This window comes from Vollenhovia emeryi, unplaced genomic scaffold, assembly GCF_000949405.1.
Source record: "Vollenhovia emeryi isolate VEMERY1.0 unplaced genomic scaffold, V.emery_V1.0 DF939129.1, whole genome shotgun sequence".
Lineage (NCBI taxonomy): Eukaryota > Metazoa > Arthropoda > Insecta > Hymenoptera > Formicidae > Vollenhovia > Vollenhovia emeryi.
In genome coordinates this window covers 2,061,033-2,076,923 of record NW_011967237.1, presented here as the reverse complement: position 1 = coordinate 2,076,923, position 15,891 = coordinate 2,061,033, and the positions used below count along the sequence as shown (strand labels likewise).

At 46.2% G+C, this 15,891-nt stretch overlaps 1 protein-coding gene across 1 annotated transcript; it reads left to right on the top strand.

The window, feature by feature from the left end:
- The first annotated feature begins 138 nt into the window (after positions 1-138).
- On the top strand, positions 139-15,180 carry LOC105568462 (early growth response protein 2). The gene is made up of 6 exons (XM_012024160.1): positions 139-1,646; positions 3,246-3,401; positions 9,349-9,581; positions 10,215-10,504; positions 10,621-10,900; positions 10,976-15,180. Exons 1-6 carry the CDS (start codon positions 1,506-1,508, stop codon positions 11,232-11,234), a joined length of 1,359 nt encoding a protein of 452 aa, XP_011879550.1. The 5' UTR covers positions 139-1,505; the 3' UTR covers positions 11,235-15,180.
- The last annotated feature ends 711 nt before the right edge of the window (positions 15,181-15,891 follow it).

Sequence of the window (15,891 nt, the reverse complement as noted above, 5' to 3'; positions counted from 1 at the left end):
AGATGAACGCCTTTCTTTATTCAGCCAATATGTCTATTTAGCAATTTTGGTCTAATATTGTATCAATATTCTTAATATTAGACCAATATTCTTATTACATTGTTAAATATAGGCCAATGCACTTCCAATATAGATCTAATATTATATAATTATTATCGTGCAATATTTACATTTATTCCATGACCAATATTGGCTTTACGTGGACAATATATGGCTAGTGCATTTTTCATATAACATTGAATCCATATTTAGCCACTGCTTAGCCAATGTACTGTGCTATTGTACTAGAGTTAGCTTAGACTGAAACCTCGCCTATCTTTTTGCACATCAGTGTTGCACATAATGTCCTCCGATAATTTCGTCAAATAATATCAGTAATCACAGTACTATCTCGTACCACTAGAGATATAACTTTAAATAATTAATCTTTAATGAGCCAAGTGTTTAATAATCTTTTAATCGCGGCTGCTCGTGTTACTTAGAGCTCAAGCAACGTAATCAGTAATGAGTATTGTTAATAGTCGTTCATTGACGTATCGATAATAGCTGCGTTCTTCGTAAAAATTAACCATTGTACGTATTTTTTATTCTGTTGCTTTGCATTGTAAATATATTTTACTACATTATACGTAATTATGCATAGGCGTATGTTTTATTATATTACATTTATAAAGTTTCATTCGCCAAAAGTATCGTGGTCAGATATAAGTACAAGATGATTCGCAACAAGAGTTGAAAGTTAATTGCGAATAGCCAATCAACTTGCAACGTTTCTGTAAGAGCAGAATATTCGCTTACGTTTCTCCTTCGGAATGAATTCAAGAATCGAGCCCCTGGCCACCGTCTCGCGGGTCTCGCGTGCCGTCGCACTTTTCGCTGCGTCCGCTAGGTGGCGCCAGGATGCCCGCGCCTCGCTGCTTCTCGGAAGCCTCTTACATTCGTGTAGGATGTTTCCTGCCGGGCGCCATGTTTGTCGCGGCCGCGTTTGCCGACAAAGTAATCCACGGGAGCGATCAGCTCGGTAGTTTCAAAAGCGAACATCTTACACGCGTGTACAACATCTAACGAGCGGCCCCCGCGTTTTCGCTCATCGACGATCAGTGGCGTTCGTTTGTAATCCTCGAAGGCGCCTCGTATGTGGGATCGCGGGGCGGCGAGTGTCGGAACCGAGGAGACTCGCCGGGGACTCTGCTACGCGGTGCGCGGTGCGTGGCCGACAGCAGCGACAAAGGGAAGCGGAATTGGCCGCGCTCGATTTCCTCGGGGGATACGGTTTTAGCGTAGCCACCTCTGAGCGGGCCGCGCGGAGACCGCGCGCACCTTCGACAAGGGACTCCGCGGTCTCGCGAATCTCGCAGCTCGCGGCTCCCGTGCCACCGGCACGCGGCGGATCCGTGCGGCGCGGTCGCGCGCGGCATAACCTAATCCCGGTGGCTCGGCCGTTCGCTGCGTGTGTGCCGTGCGCGCGTGCACCCCCTTTTCGCGCTCCCGTCACCCGCGCGACGATGGCGATGAGCGAGGACCTCGGTTTCGCCGAGCTCTGCAGGCTGTGCTCGCTCAAGAGTAATCACCAGCTGCAGATATTCGACAAGGAGAGCGAGCAGCGGCAGCTGCTGTTCAAAATACGCTCCTGCGTGCCCATCGCGGTGAGTAGGGACGGGCCGGACACGCTCGCTCGTCACCCGCGGGACCGGCTCGGCGCCCGAATTTCCCCAACGCGCCAGGCCTCGTCCCATCTTTCGCGCGAGTCGACGCTCCGAGTCTCGACGGACCCCGGTGTGACCAATCAATTTGTGTCGGACTACGAATTGAGATTAGATTGAAATTTGACCAATCGGAGTTACATTTACTAATCGTAAGTTTAGCGGCTTTTACTCGGAGGCTCCGCTTTTCATTTTCTCGTTAACTGTTACTCGGAGGTTGGTCGACTCTCTACCTTTTTTTATATGTTTATCTAAGAAGGGACAGAGAGTCGACTGACTTCTGGTTAAGGGCCTGAGCAGAATGGCTGCCTTGTACTCTTAAGACATAAGACAGTTATTGTGCGTTATCTCAAGACAAAGGGTTAAAACATAAAACAGTGTCTTGAGGCTGTTGAGAGTATAAGACGGCCATTCTGCTCAGGCCCGTGCAGTCAATGAGAAAATTGAAAATCCAGGCGTAATCGGTCAACTTTCAATCTAATCTATATCTCGATCCGTAGTCCGGTACGGGCTTTACGCCGAGAACTCGACTGTTTTCTTTGTTTGACTAGGTCTTCGGCCTAATCTACAATGTGCTCTCTACACTGGAAACATCCTATTTTATGTAAGCGAATCGAAACGCTTCAATAATGCATAATATATCCGCTTGCGCAAATTTTTTAAACGGAGAGAATTTCCTTTTACAATTTATCCTGAAAGTTACATAATCGTGCGGCAACACAGCGTTTCAAAGAATTTTATGAGTTTTTTGGAATTTGCCATACATTCCGCCAGTAAATCACTGGTAAAATGTATGGTAACATTTCAGCGAACTCGTGAAGTTCTTCAAACGCGATTACGTGATTTTCAGGATAAATTTTAAGAGAAAATTCTCTCCGCGTATTTGCCGACTGCGAAACAGAGTGTTTCTCAGAGACTCCGCGGCGGTTGGAAAATTAAGCGAGCTAGCTTTTGTATAGAAATCGCGTGCAATGGCACCAGATATCTCTGAACAAAGGTTTCCTTGCGAGATAAGAATGGAGGAAAGGCCCCCGTTATGAGATGGGTTTCCATTACGAGGCAGCAGGTTTTCGACGTCCAAATTCAATCCTCTTTTTAACAATCAATTTTCCACTAAACAGATTTCACTCCAAGGACAATGAATTCATGGTGGAACCAGCAGACGACGCACATTAAATTAGCGGAAACCCCCGCTATCTCATATTAGGACCCTGTCTTATAATAGGGGAAATTCTTCTACTTTACCACGTGCCACTGGCGCTGATCTTCGAAAAAAATGGATTTCACCTCGCGTTGTTGCATTGAGAGCAACGTTTGACAATTCTGTGATCGAAACGTATTGATTTTCTCGATCATTATCTTACAATTGGTATTTCTTTCCCTTTTCCTCTCGTTACGTCCCCGTAATGTAAAGCGGGACAAAGATTATCGAGAGTCGGGAGCTAAACAGCTGATTATTGCGGAGGATGCCGTGGTTAGACTTACCAGAAATTCGCCAGTTGTGTTAAACAAGGGGAAACGTGAGATCGTTTTCTGTTACAGTTAGGAAAAGAGGATGGTCTGCCAAAAAATATCTGTCACAGATGTCTCTACAAGATAGACCTGTTCTACGAGTTCCGTCTCAGCTGCCTGTCCACGGAGACGATACTGAAGAATTACGCGGACTCCTTGAAGAACATCGTCGCGCTTAACAATCAGGCAAGTAAAATTTTCCCCCACATACGAGGACTACGTTAAATTGCATGGAATTTTTAATCATACTCTAAAGTGTTTGGAGTGAAAATAGAATCACGGAGTGAAATATATCTTATTACTAATAATATATATAATAGTTATAATAATAAATAAAGCCAAATTTTTTACAATTGACTAGTCCTGTCCGTATCAATCGCTCTACACTGTATAATTACTGACAATTATGCACCAGACGAAATAACTATTTAATTTTAATTTTAACTTTGTGCTGATGAAAGCACTGTGTGCCGAAACGTATCCGCTGATTAATATTTCAACTGTAACATCTTTGAAAGAACTCGGCACTAATCATATAGGAAATTGGATCTCAGTTAAATTGGCTAGTTTTCACATGTGTTGTAGCTTATGACCTACTGAACAAAAAATGTAATGGGCTCAAACTTAAATAATGGCTAGTTACTGGGCTACAGCCAGTCAAACATAAAAATATATATTGCTTTGTCAACTTTCGTGCTCGTTGAGATTGGCCGCATTTCTTTATTTGTTATATTATTAGTGCCCAGTGAGAGGGAGGTCCAGGTTCATACCCTGGCCGAGGTATCATTTTCGGCAGTAGACTCACAGTAAAAAGTATTTAGATACCAACATTCGAGGGATGAACCGCTGAGGGCATTGTGGTGTACAGATCTGCGGCATTACTGGGCATTACTGGGCATCAGTTTGGGCATTGGGCCTTGCTGGGACATTATAAAGATAAAACAAAGTAACTGAGATAAAATAAGATGATAAGGTAAAGTGATGCCCACTGGGCATCAGTAAGCGTTAGTGTACACGATTCTGGTCAGCGGTTTATCTCTCGCTAACATCCTGTCTTGGCTCTTACTCCTTTATTACTTCGTATTTGTGTTTTCACATTAAAGCCTTATGAATTTTCAACATTTTCCTGATCACATCTGGCATCTTTAATAATACAGAAACTTTATTGCGAAAAATATTACCTCAGCCAAGGTTTAAACCTGGACTTCCCTACACTCCAGGCGGGCGTCTCACCAATTCGACCACCGAGGAACATCGTAGGCTTATGAATTTTATTGATTGTTTATATATTATTAACGACACGTAACGAAAGATCGCACGTACTCAGTTTGTCGACTGTTCGCGTGTTTTGCGTACTTTCAATTCATGTACCTGCATTTAATTGTGATATTGCGAGAATAACGATGCCACGTCCATGTCACTGTGGAAATAAACGCGGCCAACTTGGCGAAACGGTCGTGGGGGATTTGCCTTTGCGTGGAACGAGCGTGGTGAAGCACGAAGGTTTCGGCTTTTGGTCCAATTTTATCACGACCGACCGCGCCGTTTCGCCGGCGCGCGGCACGAAACGTTGTGCGCGAGGCTCCTTCGTGACTTTCGTGAAAACGTGCCGCCAGTAGATACTCGCAGAGCGAAGCGACTTTATGGCGTAGCGTTGTAAAAGATTTTTATGCGACTCCTTCAACGCTCTCTCTCTTCCTCCCCCCTCTTTTTTCTTACAATGACTCGACAATCTAGCGGTACTCGGCGTCTTTCCAAAAATGCAGCAACGTTAACCGAATGTGTATAAAGCTAAGGTAAACTTGAAGAATATCAATTGTTTCCGAAGGGACTGGCTGCTAAAAAGGTATCGTCAATGGCGCGCGAGGAGTATCGCTAGGTTGCACATATCTTTTTCTTTCTTCCGCACTTCTGGTAGCGGCAGGCCATGAAAAGGACAGGGTCGGTCAGACGGGGGAGCACGGGTCCTGTCGGATGCTGATCACGAGAGTAGGGAGGGGGGGGGAGCAGGAGGGGGCAGGGGAAACGCGCGCAGGGGCGTCACTGATCGGTAGCTAGAGGTACTCGGGGTCCCCGGCTCTGACCCCCCTTTCCGTGTCTGCTGCACCCGGCGGCGCGCGATCTCAACAATTCCACCCTCGCGTACGCAACGTAGACGGGCCGGCGGGAGGTGAGGGAGAGGGGAGGGGGGATAAACAGGAGGAGGGAAACAGAGAGAAAGGGTAAGACAGAGGGAGAGAGCGACAGTGTGTTATGCATGTATCTGTGTGTAGATTCCGTGCGTGCGCGACGACCGACGTCGCGACGTCTATTGATCGGCGCGTCGCGACCGCGAGACGCGTCGCGCGCACGGAAAGCGAAAGTCGTAGCCGTACTCCTTTCTTCGCTGTCTGGACTACCCCTCCCCCCCTCTCCGCATCCCCCCTATCTGCTTTTGCAACTTATTTCTCTTCCAACTGCCGCGTCCCTCCTCTCATCGTTGTCACGTAACACCCCTATATTGCCCTCTTAATTACGCGTTTTCCGCCGCGCGTTTCCTTAAGATTTCGCATCTTCCGCCTCTTTTTCGTACTCCTCGGTATCGTATCCTTTATAATATATAATAATAATAATAATAATATCTTTATTGAATCCCCCTTAGGGTTACAATCTCATTCAACTTAATCTACGCCTTAAGCGTCAGTCTTTTATATCTCGTGTAATTTATTTGTTATTTACATTATCCTTGTGTGACGCGAGTTAGTTACAGTCTCATTCGTTTTTCTTTTCACGCAAAGATTCGTAATTGTAATACCGCGTCAGATTTTTCGCGACATTACTCCATCGGGTGGATTTTACCTCCCCGAGATGTACATATTTTTTTTTACAAATGCGCATTTGCGCGTCGTAGCCCCGAAAGGATCTCTTCATAGAAAACGCGGTATAAATCCTCTCTCCGCTCAATTCCCTTGTTCCTCTTCTTCTTCCCTTTCGTTCTCTTTCGCTTCTGCTCTTGGTCTCGCGATCCCCCTCTTTCGATCCCGGATCGCTCGATCCTCACCTCCCTCCAGGCCAACCGCTCTCCCCTGCCGATTCGGCAGTCCTAGGCACAGGTGCAACGTGAGTTGCCGAGTCCGTACGTCGAGAAACCTGTTTCGAAACCCGGGATACTCCCCGACCGGAGAGATCGACGCAGCCTCGTTACGTGGGTGACTCTCTTTCTCTCTCTCTCTCCCTCTCCCTCTCCCTCGTCGCCGACGTTCCGGAATATCGGCGGCGGCGAAGGGCAGCGCGACGACGTCCTCGTCGTCCCTGGCGTCTCTCCCATGAATCGCTCCCGTGTTGCGACATGTGTGCGCGCGGGCGCGGGCGCGCAAGTTCTACCTCCCCTCTCCTAGGATCTCGCTCTCTCTCTCTCGCTCTCTCAATGTCAGTGTCAAGGTCAGCGGGCCGACGCACCGGTCGCGGAGCGCCATCGCCGCCGCCGCCGCCGCCGCCTCCGCCACACAACAGCGACGCTCCGCGTGCATCCGACACCGCTCGCCGATATACTTGGCGTATGTGCTACGTTGAACGAGAGAGAGAGAAAGAGAGAGCCAGTGAACGCGGGTATACGCCGGCACCCCCACGCGGCCACCCTTAACGCCGCCGCTTCGTCGTCCCTTCGTTGTCTCGCGTCTCTCGCTTCGACCGTTCCGCCGCATTCCGGGGATCTCCGCGCGGTACATCGTGACGCGTCGCGCTCTCGCGCCTCTTCTCTCCTCGGGTTTTTCTTTCCTCGTCCGCCTTTTTTCTTTCTCTCTGTCTCCTCCCCCTCCCCCCGCCCTCTTTCTCTCTCACACGAGTCTGGCTCGAATCGGTCTCCGTTACATCCGCCGCAGCCTCCCTTGCTCTCGGCGTGGTAGCGCGCGGTACGCGCCGCCGAGAATGATACACACGGATCACCAGGCCGCGCGCGCGTACACATAAACGCACACCTTGCGCTCCTCCCTGCCGATCGGTCGGGGCCGGCCGGCTAGTCATTTGTCTCTCTCTTCCCCCCCCTCCCTCTCTCTCTCTCTCTCTGTCGCTTCCCGATCGTGTCTCTTCGTCGTGCCGGCGCGCTCGCCTCCTCTCCGCTCCTCTCCTCTTCTCTTCATTGCACCCTCGATCGGCCGCGCGCAGCGCATTCCGCGGGGAACCTCCGCTCCGCGTCGTTTGTATCGCGCGTCGCTCCGTCCCGTGCGTGTCACCGGCTCTGCCTTACTTCTTTCTCGCCGTCCCCTCCTCCTGTTGTCCCTTCGCGCGCGCGCGCACACACGCACACGTCGCTCCCTCTTCCCCTCCGTCCAAGCCTCTCTCTCTCTCTCTCTCTTTCGCTCTTTCGCTCTCCCTCTGCCGCCCCTTCACCTGCGGTCTTCCGTCTTTCTTTCCTCTCTTTCTTCTCCTCGCCAAACCCGACGGCGAGGGAAACGTCTCCCCGGCCGTCTCGCGCTTATCCCCTCCGAGCTCCGTCGGCTCCTTTTTTTCGCCTCTTTGTCCTTGCATCCTCCCGCGCCGGGAATCGGTGGCGGCTGCGGCGGCGGCGGCGGCGACGGCGGCAGCGGGCAGCGGCTGCCAGCTTCGCGGCTCTCTCGTGAACCGCGGATACTCCGCCGAGCGCGTCGCGAAAAGCACGAAAACGCCGTGAGCTCCTCGCGCGCGACAGCCCGGGGAACGCGCATGTCAGTGTCAAGCGTTCGCACAGCATTCGAGTAAACTACCTCCTCGCCGAAGCGTGCCGGTTATCGTCGTCCTGCTGCATCCGGGGTGTCCGCGTCTCGACCACCCCACCCCACCCCCGAAAATGAACCTCGGATTCTCGTCGTCGTCGTCGTCGTTGGTGCTGCCTTGCCGCACGCGATCGATGCTGTGATTCGAAAATCTGGATCGCGCGATCTTTTATTTTATTTTTTGAGGGAGGGGGGAAATCTCTCTCTCTCTCTCTCCCCCCGATCGAAGGTGTTCTCCCGGCCCTTTGATTCTCAGAGCCCAACGGTCTTCTCTGGAACTTGGATTGGTCTCCGTTAGTGCGTGGTAAGCGCGTCCGAAAAGACGGCCGGCGGTTTCTCCCGTGAGGACGATCGACTCGCGCGACGGCTTCTCTTTCTTTCTCTTTCTCTCTTTCCGAAACGTCCCTTGCTCCGTCGACCAGTATCGCGCGTTTTTCTTTTTAGGCCGCTCAGTGCATTCCGAAATTTTTCGCAGGAGCGCAGGTGCGATTTTCTTTTTATCGTCGGCCACGATCGTATCGGTAATTTATTGACGGCGAGCAGGAAAGGAGAAAAATCGACGGACGAGGATTATTCGGAGCGCTCTCCGGAGTCGCTTCCCTAACGCGCGTGATAGCCTTCCTCATTGTTCTTTCCTCCGCGAGACCTTGGCGAAGACATTAGCGTACTCCGGCGCCGGGTGGGGATGCCGGGATCCGCGCACTTGCACTGTTCTGGACCATTACGCGGCGGAGAAAGAATGGGAAACGTGACGGACATGTCGTTGATAGTATCGAATAATTATTTCACAATGAGCGCCTGAAAAGCAGCGCAGTAGTATAGTCGATAATAGTGATACGAGGTAAGTGCGTAATCTCGGAACGCTGTTATTATCGTCGATCGAGCCCCGGAGCTGCGTAGCAGAGAGAAAACGTCTGTTCTGTGGGAGGGGGATTTTTCAACAATTTTATCCCGCGCCCTTTCTCGTCTCAAGTACTTTAATCCGGCCTGTAACGCGGTGCACGCGTGGATTTCCGGATCTTCGTAAAGCCATCTTTGATGCGCCGCGTTCTCGTGTCAGACAGGCGGTTTGACGCCATGGAGGACGATACGTGACCGCCGGGTGTCTCTATTGTGAAAATTTGCATTTTGCAATTACATTTGAGAATAAATAAACACTTCGAGCCCCGTGACACCGCGGCGGGTGCTGTTTACGTAGAAAATACCGCACCTTGTCGAGTTCTATGCGTTAATAGGAAAGGAAAATGAAACGAGTGAGTTTGATGAAAGTTACAGAGTCGTACTTGCCGTCGAACTTTAGCGAGGCTGATCGAGAGCCCCGCACGCGCGCGTTACTGTCGCGTATTATTAAGTAAAGGGCCGATTGTTGCGCGGCGTGTGATCGATCGGTGGTTTGAATTCAGAGTACGGACAAGGACAAGATGTCAAACGGCGGGCAGCAGCAGCAGCACGCGAGTTACGCGGAGACGCACAGTGCGGCACACACGGCGCTCCAGCAGCACATGGCACAGCAGGCGAGGCTAGCTGCGTCCGGGCCGCACGCGGCCCCGCAGCCGCCGAACCCCACGTTCACCCTGCCGGACGACGGGCTCGGCTACGACGACGGAGTAAGGGTGCTGCGGTCCATCGGAACGTGGTACGTAAAGGGTGCTGCAGTTAGTTCTCTCTTGGACTTTAAAGGGATCGTCAGAAAGAGTTGAAGGATGAATTAAACCAGGGTCAAAGTTAGGCTGGATGTCACCCGGCATCTTTGTCTCTCTCTCTCTCTCTCTCTGAGGGGACTGTTAGAGACAGAGACAGAGAGAGAGAAATGAAGAATGAATTAAACTAAGGTCAAAGTTATTTCATCAATGTCTTCGCTTCTCTCTGAGGGGACAGTTAGACAGAGATGAAGGATGATTTAAACTAAGGTCAAAGTTAGGCTGGATTTCATCAATGTCTTTGTCTCTTTCTAAGGGGACAGTTAAAGAGAGATGAAGGATGAATTAAACTAGGGTCAAAATTAAGTAACGGTGGGCCTTAGAGTTTTTAGAAGCGAGATCGTTCGTCAAAAATTACGATTTTTAAGTTGTATGCTTCCGCGCGAATTGTCTGACGATCTACCTTCACAAATATCAGCGATAACAAAAAAAAATTGGTAGTTGCAGGAAAAGGAGTGCTTCCTAAAATCTCCTCTACGTTAAAATCACATTTTGCATTATGCGATCAGTCGCTTTCCGCGTAAAATTTCCAAGCGAAAAGTATTGCAACATTGGTTCTTGCTTGACAGGTCATCGGATTATTCTGCCGCAATGCGGCCCAGCATGATGCCGGCGTTTCCTGGAGCGGACCAGCAGTTCGGAAGTAGAGCGCCGACGGTAAATCAACCATTACGGACAACGACGACGAACAGCGTGAATGTTCGCCCGGGATCTGTTTCAAAAGCGACCAATACTGGTGAGCCAACGACGAAGGCGTTTGCCTGCACTGTGTGCGGCAAGGGGCTCGCCCGTAAGGACAAACTCGTCATACACATGCGTATACATACCGGCGAGAAGCCGTATTCTTGCGAGGTGTGCGGTAAGTACGAAAATTATATCGAATGCAATTCTACCGTTGAATACAAATAATTTCAAATCGCTCGTCTTCGTTCCTAAAAGCAATTGAATGAATAAAGGATCCTATATATGTTGCAGGTAAAGCGTTTGCGCGTCGAGACAAGTTGGTCATTCATATGAACAAACTCAGACACAAACCCGGTGTTTCGCCCCTGTCGGCGCCTACCACACCAAGATCTGATCAGCATCAACAGCAGCAACAGCAGCAGCAGCAGCAACAGCAGCAGCAGCAAGCGCAGCAGCAACAACCATCTCGCCAAGATAGCATTCATAAATTGAAGGAGGAGCCGATGAGCTGGTCCTGCGAACTGTGCGGACGATCGCTCGCTACCAGAGATGAATGGACGCAACACGCTCGGTTAATATCTCTTTAGCCTCAATATCATACTTACATTTTAATTTGACGTCTACAATTGATCTTGATCTATCGCAGATCTCATTTGGAAGTAGTACCGCCACAACACGCTGCTCCGTATTTCCCAGGATCTGCTCCGCCGCCGCAATCCTATACCGCCGAGAGAAACTTCTGCTTGCTGTGTCGCGTCGACTTCACGGATAAGGCCGAGTTTCTGTTCCATATACGTACGCACTGCGAGCACGGGCAGCAGTCGGGCGGTAAACAGAGCAGCGGAGATGCGACGGCCGAACTCATTGCCAGAGGACTCGTCGATCCTTCCGGATTATGCAGCTAGAATTACTCTTTTCCCTGTCACTACGTACCGTCGATTTGTGTCTTACCATAGTACAAGTTTTCTGCTCCACTTCGACCAGAAACTTTCGCATAGAATGTCATGCATATTGTGATTGTAATGATATATGTACCAACTTATCGATAATAGATACACAGTAGCATGTTCGATAACGATAACTGGATAATCGGTAACGAGTAGCAATCTTGGTACAATATTCATTATGGATTAAGTTGGTATTCCGTGCAACTGTGATTATTTTTTAATATATTTTTATTACATCCTGTTGCACATGATGAAAATTTATGACTGGGGGATATTATTTCGAAGGTTATTTTGAATTTTACAAATTAAGTTTTTGATCATTCTCTTACATGGTATTTGTGTCTTACTGTACACTTACAAATCACTGGGAAAATTAATTTTTTTTTTAATGTAATCTTAGCAAGTTTATTTGACAACCAGATTATTAAAGAAATTGCGATATGCGCACTTTGTAATAAATACATATCATCAGAACAGAGTTATTTTCAGAAATACACTACTGTGTATCTTGACACAAGATAAGATCTATATTATTGAGGAAAGGAAATTTAAGTACTGATGTGATACTGAGCTATGGTAAGAGTGCACACTATTGTGTCAGTATTTAAAAGCTATTACTTAATAGTATACGTTCCTACAGAACTAGCTTCCTGCTGTTTGTAGGTACTAGTAGATTCCTATTCTGTAACTTTTTAACATGTAACTATAAGCTTTATTCACGTTATAGATACAGTAATATTTCAGTCACGCTTATACTAATTCTCCCAAGATTTATTATTATTTCAATACATTTTGTTTAATTAATAACAGAAATATGATGTTACTTATTTATCATTTCTTAATATTTGAAACTGATAGTATAAATAATTTATTTGTTTTATTAATGAATATTCTTTACTTAGTGATGTAGCAAGACTGAAATAAAATTGGGTCGTTATTATGTCTATATACAGCGTGAATGAAGCCTAAAAGTAACCATATAGTTAGTATAAAACATACGCATGGAAAGACCGATTAATGATATGATAAGCTACCACACACTGTTGCATCATTAGTTAGAATTAAATAGTTGCAATTAAAAAGTTACAAAACTGGGCCTGTAGCAGTATGTACTCTGATGTACAGGTTTGTTCTCAATGCTATTATATTTTTTTATATGTATATGTATGTTTTCAACTGCAACGTTATAATTTAGAGAATTTATTATTTTGATAGCCTATCGTTCTCTTTGATCTAGATTTTAATATCAATGAATTATGCCAGTTTACAGATCTGATTTGGAAAATTATTATATTTTATACAGAATGATTCATCTAATTTGATATTTATGTAATTATATATATATGTGTAGTTCATCATCATCATATATTTAATGGTTCCCCTTTGGGTTACATGGCGCTTTTTCCAGGGAGCGTACCCGAACCCTTTACACCTTCATATATGTGTAGTTTAATTTACTCTAACTTTTTTTTATATGGAAAAAGATTTGAAGCATCAATTAGTTAATAGCGTGATTTTAAAGAAGATATCAGTTTTAGATTTTATATCAAAATCAAATTTTACAAAGACGATTATTAAAAATTTATACATAAAAAATTATGTGGATAATAGTAATATTTTATTAAAAATGTTTGTAATTTTTTTTGGTCACACTTGGTCTTTTTATCTAAGTTGTCAGATGAGATGAATTATTTTGTGTAATATTATTATGCTTATCAACCACTCGTTGATTATATTCGCTTACATACGTTGGAACATGTTAAATTTTCGTTATCTACTATACCTTTAACTGAATTTTATGAATTTCCAAAGACAGTTGGTCGAATGCATTGTCAATTTATGTACCAAACACGGCTCCTTACAGCATAGCTATCAGCGTTAATCGCGTATTTAAAATCAAGTTTAAAAGAACAAATTTTAATTTGAAGTGCTCCGAATTTCTTCAGGTTTTATTCAAAGAATTTTCTACAAGTGTACACTTTCTTTTTTACATAACTTACATATAACTCTGTAAGACATGCTCAAAATTTATATATTTATTATTACTTAATGTTTAACTTGAGTAAAATATTTTCATCGCTGTTTTTTACCACGGTACAATTACTTTATTATAACGATTATCCTTGGAATCTCAAATATCAGCATGTACTTAATCAAGGACGCTCGAGGGTTATACTTAGTTATTATGAATATTGAGAATATATGGTGGAGCATTTATCTTACGGTTAATATCGTAAATTATTCACGATATTACACGTATTCCACTGCGTCGAAAAAATATAAAGAGAGTTCGTATTTTTTAATTTTTCTCTTGCGTTATATTTAAGTTTCAGACAATATAATATGTGCAGTTCGGTAAATATTATTGAGCGGTATTCATAGTTCGACCATGTATTCCACATCGTCTTAAGTCCCCGGTCATGAATAGTTTTGAGATGTTATTCAATGAAATGACCATCTCGAGATCGCATTTAAGACGATTTCGAGTATCGGAATATGAATACTGCCCACTGTTTTATCGGGAAAGAAAGATATGTACACGAATACATACGTTATTTGTACCGGGAAATTAGCGACAATAATCGAGTTCCAATTTTCGCTAGGAACCCGAATACGCGCGTCAACATATTGGCAGAGACTCTCAGGCGTTTTAATGTGAATTTGCATTGTGAACAAACTATATCTTCCAGAAGAAGCCGATAGGATTCGCTTGTTACAGCGCTTAAAGCTTCCTCTCGTCTCCCTAGAATAGTTTTCTAAGATAAGCCAGTAAAAGTTGCGCTAAGAACGCGAAACTGCCGTGCCTCCTGCCCCACATACAAATCCGCTTCCGGGTCGTTTTCCATTCGACGGTCGCTTTATGGGACGACCGTTGCCTCTGCGATGATATAAAAATCAAAAGTCGGAGCCTAACGCTGAGCGTATATTTTGTGTAACGTAACATTTACAACTATGTCACTAGAGGTATAATCACTGCGACAATAGCGAATTATCTTAGACTATCGTACGCATGACAAGCAATTACGTCGGGCCACCGTCCCGAGTCTCTACCCGAACTTATATTTTTTAGCGTAGTGAGATTAGCGAATAGCACTGCCCGCCGCAAGGCCCATTTTTTTAACCTCACGACGCTCGTCCGCGTCGACGCCGCGCGACGTATTGTCTTGTATCGAAAGCGGCAATCAAATTTAAATCGAATGCCTTCGGAGTCAACCACCTATTTGCAGTTTAGAAGATAAATAATTAACATACGCCTACAAATCGGTCACGATGAGGACTAACGTTAGTAGCGTTCGATGGAGAACATTGGGAATACTCGAGCCAATACACTGTTCTCTACTGTGGGAATGAAACAACGTAGGCCGATTGCACGCTTCGAGGTACCGTTCAATGTAAGCGTGAGAATGCATGCAGCCCGTTGCAACTTGAATTTCTTTACGGAGATTTTTTGTACAAAGGAAAGAGAGAGAGAGAGAAAGAGAGAGAAAAAGTAAGACGAGAAGAGAGGAAAAAGCGACGCGTTCGAAGACGCGACACATAACGTTCTCGTGCGTCGAGGATTCGGAAGGATAGACGCATAGTGCCTTTTCTCTGGGACTTATTCACACCACGGTCATCGTTTGAAATTTCACGCGTTGGGGAGGCACACCGGCATAAGTGAAACATTGACATAAGTTAGTTACTTAGGTAAGAACGGCGTTTATTTTTCAGTTTCGTCCTTCTGTTACGAGGGGAGTGAACGTTCGATGCCACACTGCCTCTACAGCAGCTGTTTTTAGACTACTTTTATACTGTTGATGTCACGCGCAGCTAATCAGAGTCTGTATATTACTGCCATAATTATATTCGGAACGAAATGTATACTCAATATACCTTTATAAATAAAACACGACCAAAAAGGAAAGCCCGAGTGGCATTTATTGCCGTCGCGCGTTACGATGGAACGTATTGATCTCTCTCGTAACATTTAAATCTACAATGTGCTCTCCGCATCTAGAAACATTCTATTTTATACAAACGAGTCGAAACGCTGAACGAACACTCGTCGACTACGTACGATTGTACAGTGTACACAAGGTTGGGAGGTGACTCGTTATCACTCGTGCACCTTGCGACGACGTCGCAACGGTAAAATCGACGGTGATGCCGTCAATGTTGTAACGCGTTTTCTCGGCCGACAATACACCGGGGTGACCTGAAATAACGCGGCGTGCATTTCTTTCTGCCCACCTTCGGGTCGCCGAGTTCCTGCTCGGATGCAAGGCGGTTCGCCTTGCCGGATCGCGCCGCGCCCGTGTTACGGCCAACAATAATAATGGCTAGCGAACCGGCTCGACTTCGTTGCATTTTTATTTCCTCGCCCTTGCCGACCCCCCGGCCCCGGGCCCCTGCCCCCCTCGCGCGAGCGATGGCGTGGCGCACTCGCATTATCACTCGCGGGCCTGGATAATATAAGATAATCGCTCCTTTGTCCCTCCTTTCTTCCGTTTCTGCCGGTAATTCGCTGTCTTTCGCGGAATAAGATGCAACGCAAAGCTGTTCCTTGCAATATTTCAAATTATTAAACCAAAGATGTAGTTTTATTATTGTGTAACTACTTTACACTGCTCGTAAA